We start from the raw sequence: 10208 nt of genomic DNA, 5'->3' as shown, positions 1-10208 counted from the left end.
CTAGCCGGACCGGAACGAAGGCGGTACTTCCCCGCCCCGGGCCCTACCTCACAAGGCAGCGCGGCCCCAGCTGCGGCCAATCAGCGAGCTCATTGTAGGCCGCGGCGCGGACAGCCAATGGCAAGTCGCGGCGCGCGCAGAGCTTCCTGTCTTCCGCACCGGCCCCCTCCCTTCCGCCCGCCGACTTCCACTCAGCCTCTGGCGGAGGAAGTGATGTCACAGGCCCCATGTGAGCGGATTGCAACACATGCAGCTGCCTGGAGAGAGGGAGCCGGTGTCCTACGTCAGAGCCGCCGCCGCGGAGCCGCCGCCGGGGAGGAGCAGCCGCTGCCGCCCAGTACTGGGCCCTTAGGTAAGCCGAGGGAGGAAAAGGCCAGCGACCGCCGCGGCGGGCCGCGCGGGGCGGGAAGAAGAGGGCCTCTTGGGGGTGGCAAGGAAGGGGGCCGCTCTGCCCCAGCGGCGGCGCTAACTCTGTGGTCTTGGTGTCTCCGGGCCCCGCCGGGCCGCTCTAGGGAGGAGGAGGCGAGAAGATGGCGGACGACCCCAGTGCTGCCGACAGGAACGTGGAGATCTGGAAGATCAAGAAGCTCATCAAGAGCTTGGAGGCGGCCCGCGGGTGAGCGCCGCGTCCGGCCCCCCCGTGCCCTCTTGGTTCCCGGACCCCTCAGGATGGCCGCCCCCGCGCCGCATGGCCGGATGAGGAGAACCAGGCAATAGTCAACTCCCGCCTTCTGGATCTCTGGGTAGTTGCCCCCGACTCAGGGGCAAGGGTCTGCGCGGTTGGCCGGAGAAGGGGTCCTTCCCCTGCTTCGGGGTAAGGGGCCCCGCTCCCGGGGCTCGGACCACTTGACCCCCTCGTGGAAGGCCATTGCTACTTTTGAATCTCTCCAGGCCCTTGAATCCAGCACCTCCCTCTTCGAGCTCCAGGTGCTGCCACCCTGCTCGGGTGCTGTTGGGGGAAAGGGCTCGGCCTTCGTTTCCGAACGCCCTTCCCTGATTTCCTCTCTTTGATGTTTCTCAGCCAGGTCTCATTAAAATGGCCTCCCCCTCCCGGTCTTCTGAGACCCGGGTCGGTGAAGTTTGGATGGGACACGAAGGAGAGGTGGTCAGGGACAACCTCTTTCTGACTTTCCGTGATATCTCTGGGTCTTCCACCTCTTCCAAGATGACTTCCCCCAAGTCCTCCAATTACCCCGGAGCTTCCTGGTGTTAGCTGTTGAAGTATCCACCTATGAAATGAAAATGCCAACGTGTGCGGGTGGGGTGGAGAGGAGATTTTGGTGGACGAATCCGCATCTGTATATACAGGAGAAACCGGGTTATGGGGCCGTTGATGTGAACTGTTAACTACGGGGTCCTTTTCGGCCTCTCTCTGGAACTTTCAGGGATGAGGTGCCTGATGTACTAATGCTTGTTGAAATTTAGAACTTAATTAGGTGGGCTTTGCGTCTCCTTTTGTAAATTTTATGGGTGTGCACTATGGGAAGGTTAGATTGAAACTGGCTGTATATGCTTTTTTATTTTTAAGTTAAAAAAAGAATTAGTCATTTGGAGAAGGTGTGTCAGAGGTATTCCCATTTTCTTAGTTTATTTATTTTGTTCCTTTCCCAGTTATAGGAACTTTTTGCTTACAGGAAGTGACCCCCCCTCCTCCCCCAAAAATGCGTTTGGAACATTACATATTTGTATGTCTGAGCATTCTTAGAATAGCAGAGTGCCTTGCTCCAGGCCATGTTGAAAGTTTGTTTTCAACACAGGAATTGGACATTCTGATTTCCAGCACAGGTTTGTCCTTCATTGGTTGATTTGCAGTGATAGAATTAATCAAGCTTTTAATTGTTACTGTATGAAATAAGATGTGCTTAGTTAACATGGAAGGCCTAGAGTTAGTAGATTGGTTTTGCCGTTGTGTTTTGTTCTTATTAAATTAGTGACAGTTCTGCTTGAAATGAAGCTTCTGAAAGTTTGTCTCTCAGTTCAGTGACTTGGGCTTTTGCTAACTCTTTCCCTAGTACAAACTGAAGGTGGCAGCTTATTTTTTATTTCTTAAGTTTGTTTCTTTTAATAAAATATTCAGACCTATTTAATAATCTTACAGAAATTTGAACACAGATGGGTTTTTGCCACATGGTAGATTGAATAATTATTCTCCCAAGTGTGAGCATATTATACAGGAGGGGTAGTACAGGTCATGACCCATTAGTATGATGCACTACCAGGAATTAGATTTGTTTCACTAGGAAATTCTGTTGTGTTACTTTTGGTTGAGTATGGCTTTTATGGATTGTTGTGGCAGTGTTTAAAGTTGGATGTGATCTGTAGATTTGTTCTCTTAACACTTTAGTTTGGGGGCAGTTTCACACATTAGAATCTGCATACATTATATACTCTGAAAAAGTCTAAAATGTGAATTTACAACTATAATTTGCCTATTGTCTAAGCGTAGTAACGTTAAAAATAACTGTAGTAACAGCATTCCCTTCTAGTGCTTGATGAAGGAAGCTTATTCTCAGATTTGTTCCTAGCCATGTTACCTAGCTACTTGAAACTTTTAAGCTCCCCTTTCAAGCTTTTAGAGGCCTTATCCCTTTGATTAGCAAAGTTCAGTAAAGTTTAAAGCACACTAAAAATGAGGTCCTTACACACAACTTTTCTTCTAAGTGATGGGGTTAGTTCCGATGTTTTAGACAAGGATTAAGCTATCTAAAATAGCTGAGAGTAGTCTTCATTTAAACAAATAATAATGGTTGATAATCATGTCCTGCTTTGCTTTTATTCAGGATTTGGTTGCATCTTGATCCCATGAAAACTTTAAATCTTTGCCATCTCTGGGTATCAGTAAGGAGCCAAACTGTATTCAGTTTGGTTCAGAAGTTTCCCAGTTCATACCAATTTCTTTTAGGGAAGAGGAAGATTGCATGTTCATGGCTGACTTGTATTAAAGTCAGACTCAGATTATCATAGTGTATGGTGAGAAATATTTTCTTTGCTTAATGCTAAGATATTTTAAGGAGAAATGTAATGATCTTTAAAGACAAACTGGATGACAAAATGAATCTAAGCGTGCTGGTGTTTGGGGGTGTAGCCTTTGGGTTTAAGGAGAAAACTGATGTGTTCAAGCATGGTTATTAGCACTAAGTGAAACTTAGTAGTGGATTAATAGAATTGTTTTTGAAATAAAGGTGATTTTTTTGCTTTGTTTTTGGTTTGTTTGGGGGTTTTTTGGTTTGTTCGGTTTGTCTTTTGCCCTCCTAGCAGTGTAGAGTTCTGGGCATGAAAATCAGATTGGTTTGTTTTTAACAATAACTATAAGGTATGCTGGGATAAGAGTAATTTTGAAATTGAGAGTCAGTTTATGATTATCTCTTGATGATATCACCCAAATGTAGCTTAAAAAGGGAACCACTGCAAAATGGGCTCAGTAATTAAGTACATCTGAACAGAGTAAAGTTTCTAAGCACAGTAATTATTGGGTGCTTAGTATATTATAGACACTGTGTTAAGCAATACACTATTTGATTTAATTCTCACAAGAAGTATTGCCACCTTTTGATAGCTAAGGCACATGAGACTGAGAGGTTAAATAACTTGGTGTCTGACGTGTAGCACAGCCTAGGACTTGAACCGGTGTGTTACACAGTGCAATGAATATACTTTATGTTTTCCAAAAATACAAGGCTGGAATGACTCAAATTGTAGTCTAAGCGACAACAGACTTATTTTATTTTAAAAATTTTACTTATTTATTTAGAGAGAGAGAGAAGCAAACTCACCACTGAGCATGGAGCCCAACATGAGGCTCGGCTAAGTCTCAAAACCCTGAGATCATGACCTAAACTGAAACCAAGAATCAGATGCTCGACCAACTGAGCCACCCAGGTGCCCCTATAACAGACTGTCTTAATGTTGTCATGTCTGTGGAAGAGCATTTATAAGAGCCAAAATGGCTAAAATAGGGAACTTGGTGGAGTCTTTTTGTAGCCCACATCACAATTTTCTGAGCTGAAAGAAGTGTTACACATATAACTTAAATTTAAGTTTGTGGAACATACCTATTTAGTTTCATATAAATCTGGTTGAATGTTAGTTTCTTTGTGTGTTAATAAAATAACCTGCCACTTCTTTTGGTATACATAAGTCCCATTTAAAGTTAGTGGAAGTTCTTCCTGGCTTATAATTGTTCTGGTACATTCTCCACCATTGGCTTAACGAGGACAAATGTGTACATAAACCAGAACTGGAACTAGAGCCATGTGAATGGGACTGTGGTTGTGGGTATTTTGGATAAGGAACTAAAGCAGGTGAATATATTTTACAAGAAAGATGAGTGGGAAATTTTGGTTGTTTTTTTCCTACTAATGTTTTCTGAACCAGCAAGAAGTAGCCCCAGATAGAAGGCTGGAAGATTTATAGTTTTCAAGTAATAAAATCATTGCCAGAGCCTTTTCTAGCCAAGGACAGTGGTAAATGTGACAGACAAGGTTAATTTGGGCTAAGTTGCATCTGTGGGTGTTAGAATATTTTTTTGATTTATCTTGATCAGGGAACCTTTATATTTCAAAAATAATGAAGGCTTAGTCAGATAACCCATCTTTGAAGATCTGCACAGTTTGTAAGCTTTATTGGGGTTTTCTGTGGTGGTCTTTGGGCATTTTTAAATCTTACTGTTTAGTTAAAAAGAACTTGTAGATAATTGATTTTGAATGAAATAGAAGTAACCTAGCTATACATGACTGCTTTTCCTCCCCTGAAATATATAGCTTCTTTTCTCTTCTACTCTAAGTAGTTCTGATACCAGATTGGGGGGAGGGGACTCCCCACACCAGCAGTTCTCTAATTCTTAGCGGACAACAGCTGGGTGTCCTACAATTTAATTCTGGCACTACATAAAGTTAGCATCTGATCCCATAAAGTGCTCAGTCCCACAAGATTGCTCCCATTTGTGGTAAGTCTGGGCCTCCCCTATTTCTGACCTACAGGCTTAAAATTGGGGACTTAATAATTTGCTAGAATGGCCCACAGAACTTTGGGAAACACTTCACTTACATTGACTGTCTTTTTTATAAAGGATACAAATGAAGAGTATAGGGTGAGATCCAGAAGCATCTGAGTACAGGAGCTTCTGTTCCTGTGGAACTGGGGCATATTTCCTGGGTTTACCAACCCAGAAGTTCATTAAATCTTGTTCAAGACTTTATAGAAATTAATCTGCAGACTGTCCCTCCTTCCACACCACAAACCTTTCCCAGAGGTCTGTGGGTGGAGCTGCAAGTTCCAACTCTCAGTTACCTGGGCTTTTTGGTGACCCCAGTGACCCTACCCTAAGTCACTTTATTATCAAAAACTCACAGAGATTCCTTATGAATAACAAAACCCTTCCATCACCCAGAAAATTCTAGGACTTTAGAAGCTTTATCAAAAGCCATGGACAAAGACCAAATACATTTCTTATACCACATAACCATTTTTTTTAAATCTCCGCAAGATTCCTCACATCATGCTGGATTAAAAGTAATTTTGTGAGGGGCATCTGGATAGCTCAGTTGGTTAAGTGTCCGGCTCTTGATCTCAGGGTCATGAGTTGAAGCCCCGTGTAGGGCTCCACGCCCTAGTGTAGAGCCTACTTTAAAAAGAAAAAAAAAAAGTAATTTTGTGAGATTGTTGAATAAGCTCTTTTTAACCTTCTAGACAAATAATATGGACAGTCTATTAATACGACTTGAATCGATTAAAGTATATTAAATGTGTTTGAATACCTTCCCCAAGTAGAAATTGTTGGTTAATAGAACATTCACTTAAATGATACATGGAATGTTCTCAAAGCCAGGAGTTTTAGGTACTTTAATTTTTACTTAAGTTCTCCATAACCTTAAAGGGCTGCTTATAACTGAAGTGATACCAGAATATTCAGGCTTTTAAAGAGAGTTGGTTTTTGTTGTTGTTGTTGTTGTTTTCATTCTCTTCTTCGCAAAACCCCCCACCCCCAAGAAAAGTCAAGAATTAGAATGTTTTTAATTTCTTGAGAAGAGATGAATGTAGACCATAGTACAACTGCAGACAGAGGTCTTGGTGGCCTGTCACTAAGAGGTCATGATACAGATGCCAACAACAGGTCTGAGCCATGAGACGAGAAAGATGGGGGGGAGAAGGGGAGATAATATATTTTGAAAGGGTGTGGTAGTGTCCTTGAGGCAACTCCCAAGTGTCATAGGTTGCCTTCCTCAACCAGAACTAGTTCTGACAGCTGTTGTATTTAGGAATAGTGTTCTATGCACTGTGAACCTAATGAACAATTACTGTCTTTGAATTTCAACTCTTGACAGACTTCTCATTATAAAAGTAGATATACTTATCCTTCCAGGAAAGGAAGGCTTACTGTGGACACACTCATAGGTAAGCACAAGTACCTAATTAGAATAACATTTAAGGCCAGGGGCGCCTGGGTGGCTCAGTCAGTTAAGCGGCTGCCTTTGGCTCAGGTCATGATCCCAGGGACCTGAGATTGAGTCCCACATCAGGATCCCTGCTCGGCAGGGAGTCTGCTTCCCCCCGCCCCCCCCACTTCCCCTGCTTGTGTTCGTGCTCTCACTATCTCTGTCTCTGTCAAATAAGTAAAAATCTTTAAAAAAAAAAAATTTAAGTCCAAATGCCGTGTGGGTTATAGGTCTGTCCGACCTGCCCTCCCCCCCCCCCCCCCCACAGACCAGTTTGACCCTTTAAGCAGAGGGCCCTTTTTCTTAGAGCTGGGGTTAGGGGTGTGCCTATTGTGGCCCCTTGTGCTGGATGTTCTGTTGTGAGAAACCTTAAAATAAGTTTGGCATCAGGGTTGAATGGTCTTAGATCCTCTTTGAAGATTCGGAGGGAAAAATTTGCATCTTTTCCCTAGACCCACAGCTGGAACTGTCCCAACTGAGAACACGAAGAGCAGAAATTTCTTCAGAGTCCAGTGAATTCTCTAGGGATCTCAGAATAGAACCTTCTCATAGGATACATTCTATAGGTATCTCTTAATTCTTCAGCAGCCTCTTACCTTAATGAGGGGGAGAAGGGATTAGAGGGGTTCAAGTTTCTTCTTTCCAACAGGTTGGAAATTAGGTTTCTTGTGGGCACTTTCCTCAAAGAGCATGAAGGCTCCCTTTGGTTAACAGCTTTATCTTAAGCCACCGGATGGACACACTAAACGCTTGCCTGCTGTCTGTTAAGATGGAAACTTCCCTTTTTTCTTATTTTTGTCGATTTCTGAACAGAAACCTTTTCTTCCTTTGACTCTAAGTGAAGGAAAATTAAGTAATTTTATTTTTTGCTTTTTTCTCACCTCCCCCAAACATAATTGAGTTTAAGAGCCATAATTTCATTATCATTTTCATAGATATAAAGATGAAAACAGATCTGATTCTTACACATTATACATTGATCACATTTTCTGTGTTTTAATCCATCCCTTTCTCTTTCATCTACTTAATTTGTATGTAATGGGTGCCTTATAAGTATTCATGTGTTTGTTCTTTTTTTTTTCACCCTCCAAGTCGTTCTATATCTTTAACAGCAATTTTCAGACGTGAAGTTTTCATCCAGTGTATGCTTTGTCTTTTGTCACCATCCTTCCTATCCATTTCAGAGGACTTGACATTTTCGGATGCCTGACAACTGCCTCTTGTCATGCAGTTAACTTGGGGATATTGGGCCTGTGCTCTTCTGTTTTCACATTTTCATTTGATCCTCTAAGGTCTCCTTTAAAGAAAAATGGTCCTAGTCAAAACAAAAGATTGTCTTTTCCCTACCATATTTGGGGTCTTCAAGTTAGATTTTCCCCCAAACTCACATCTAGGTATATGAAAAACGAAGCCCACAAATGCATTTTTACTACTAACCAGTCAACTTACAAGCTTCATCAAACATCTGCTGTAAGTTGGACACTGGACATTTGGAAGAAATGTGTAATACAATGAAAGCATGGTCTGACACACAACCATGGATTGATGATATGAACCATTTCCAGAACCATGTTAGTAAATACAGAATAACACAGTACATGTTGAAGCAGGACATGGTATAAGCAGATGATTAGGGTCTTGAATGAGGTGTTGGACATTTTCAAAAACCGAAAGAGAGATTGTGTAACTGCTTGGGCAGATTTCCTAGGGGGTATTGTTGTAGAATGGTACCTAGGGCAGTAGTATTATTTGGCTGATACAGTATCTTTGATACAGTGGTGGAGTGGAGCTGTAACTGATCTTCAGCTTTGAAATTGTAATTGAAATTCATTCTTGATTGAAAGCCAGTTAGCCTAAAATTAGATCCAAGAGCTTTGTGTTGGTTGATGGTTGGTGAGCTGTCAGGGTATTGAAATAGCGCAGAGCATTTGTGCATGTGTGCCTTGTTCGTGAAGTTGGCATGAGAGAGCTGAAGACAGTCCTAACAGTTTGCCTTTCAACCTAAATAAACTTTAGTTTGCAAGTAATGAAAATGTGCTGATCCCCAAACAGGAATTCCTTAATACCTCTGGATATTTTTAGCTTTTTACTAAAAAAGAGTGTTTTTCCTTTCTTGGCTACCCCCATTCTCTGGCATCTTCTGGCCTTGATGACTCCACTTAAGCAAGGAGGAGCCTCAGGAAAGACAGTGTTAGAGGTTCATGACTGAGGTGTGCTTTAATGAAGTAATAAAACTAGTTTTCTGAAGGTGAGTTGAATAGCATACATTTTGACTCCTCACGACAGCTCTGTGAGGAAACTACTACAGCCATTTCATGGTTGAAGAAATTGAAATACAGAAAGGTTAGGTAGCTTGCATGATACCACAACCTAGTAAGGGGCGGTGCTAGATTTTCTGTTCCCACTTTTCTGGTTTCAGAGCCTGTGATCCTATTATACAACACTGCCTTGTTCTTTGATTAGTATTTCTTCTGCTAAGTAGAAATATCTCCCATTCCCTTTTGAAAGGAGGACACTTGTCCAAGGAGGTTTGCATTTTACTAGGGGGAGCAGGTGTGCTGGACGCAGGAGCAAAGATAAAACAGGCATGCTTTTTTTTTTTTTTTTTTTTTTTGCAAATCTACCCAAGGAAGAACTTGGGTACCAAACATCTTTACTCTTAATGAGCATCACTGGTGAGGGAAATAACTTGCTTTTAAATCCTTCCCCAGAAGCTCATTCTGTGTATTACAACAGTAACAGGAAGGCAGTGGCTTTTGTTTTATTTGAAAAGTACTTGCATTGTGGTAAAGAAACATTAGATGAACTGTCTCATTTATAGGGTCCCATGTAGAACACTGGTCCCTAAAGCTGGTTGTGATTGATATCTCTTGATGTAAGAATACTAGAGAAAGTTTACAGCTTCTGCTGCTCCCTGGTGGGACATTCCACTAGGTTAACTTTGTGAAGTTGTTATAATTTTTAAATTTTTTTAATTTTTTATTTATTATTTTTTTACAGCAGAGAGAGAGAGAGAATCTTAGGCAGGCTCCACACCCACTGTGGAGCCTGATGCAGGGCTTGATCTCACATCCCTGAGATCATGATTTGAGCTGAAAACAAGAGTCGGGCGCTTAACCAATTGAGCCACCCAGGCACCCCTGTGATTTTTCTTTTTAAGACAAAGTAAATGCCTGTGATTGTAGAAAAAGTAATACACTAGATATATACATTTTTGTTTTGGATGACTAATCCTAGTGCTGTTGAGGATAAAATACTGAAATGAACCTTTGTAAACTTCCGGCTGGAAGTTTTTGCTGGAACAGGTGAGTTACTCTGTTCTCTATGATAGAGGCTGCCTTAATGTCTCAGTATGTTCAGATACTGGGACTTTGGCCCATCTGGTAATGGCATCTGACCCTAAGGTCAATTGCATAAACCAATTTCAAGTAACTCTGTCTAGTCTTTTGAACAGTAACAGAATCCTCCCTCCTAGTTTCCTGTTCTGCAAGGTCTTTATAAAAAGCAGCCCCCTCCACCTCCAACCAGCATCAGAGATGATGGGGGGCAGGGCATCAAGTTGAGGTTAAACAAAATTAAGGGTAGCAAAAGAGGACACTTTGGGAGTATTGGTTTTGTTATATTAAAGACTATGGTTTGGGGGTTTTAGCAAAGGTAAAACTGGGTAGTCAGTCATTTCTAGGCAAGTGTTAGTTCCTCTGCAAAACTAGCAGATTTTTCATTGGTATTTTATATGGTAGTTTAGAATAAACCTCTGGTGTTGACATAGAAGAG

The 10208-nt window shown here is 42.0% G+C and overlaps 1 protein-coding gene and 1 long non-coding RNA gene across 2 annotated transcripts in view; one reads left to right on the top strand and one right to left on the bottom strand.

Moving 5' to 3' along the window:
* Positions 1-216: 216 nt before the first annotated feature.
* Positions 217-10208, top strand: part of ETF1 (eukaryotic translation termination factor 1) — a 29034-nt gene continuing 19042 nt past the window's right edge. The window contains exons 1-2 of the mRNA XM_027606839.1: positions 217-352; positions 513-616. Coding sequence (XP_027462640.1) covers positions 531-616 — 86 coding nt within the window. The 5' untranslated portion in view covers positions 217-352; positions 513-530. The remainder of the gene's footprint in view (positions 353-512; positions 617-10208) is intronic.
* LOC113929736 overlaps positions 6930-10208 on the bottom strand; it is a 33602-nt gene continuing 30323 nt past the window's right edge. Inside the window, exon 3 of the long non-coding RNA XR_003522307.1 lies at positions 6930-7731. This is a non-coding gene — a long non-coding RNA (uncharacterized LOC113929736). The remainder of the gene's footprint in view (positions 7732-10208) is intronic.

This window comes from Zalophus californianus, chromosome 5 (genome assembly GCF_009762305.2).
Source record: "Zalophus californianus isolate mZalCal1 chromosome 5, mZalCal1.pri.v2, whole genome shotgun sequence".
Lineage (NCBI taxonomy): Eukaryota > Metazoa > Chordata > Mammalia > Carnivora > Otariidae > Zalophus > Zalophus californianus.
The sequence above is the reverse complement of the archived record's forward strand: the minus strand, read 5'-3'. Positions and strand labels throughout refer to the sequence as shown.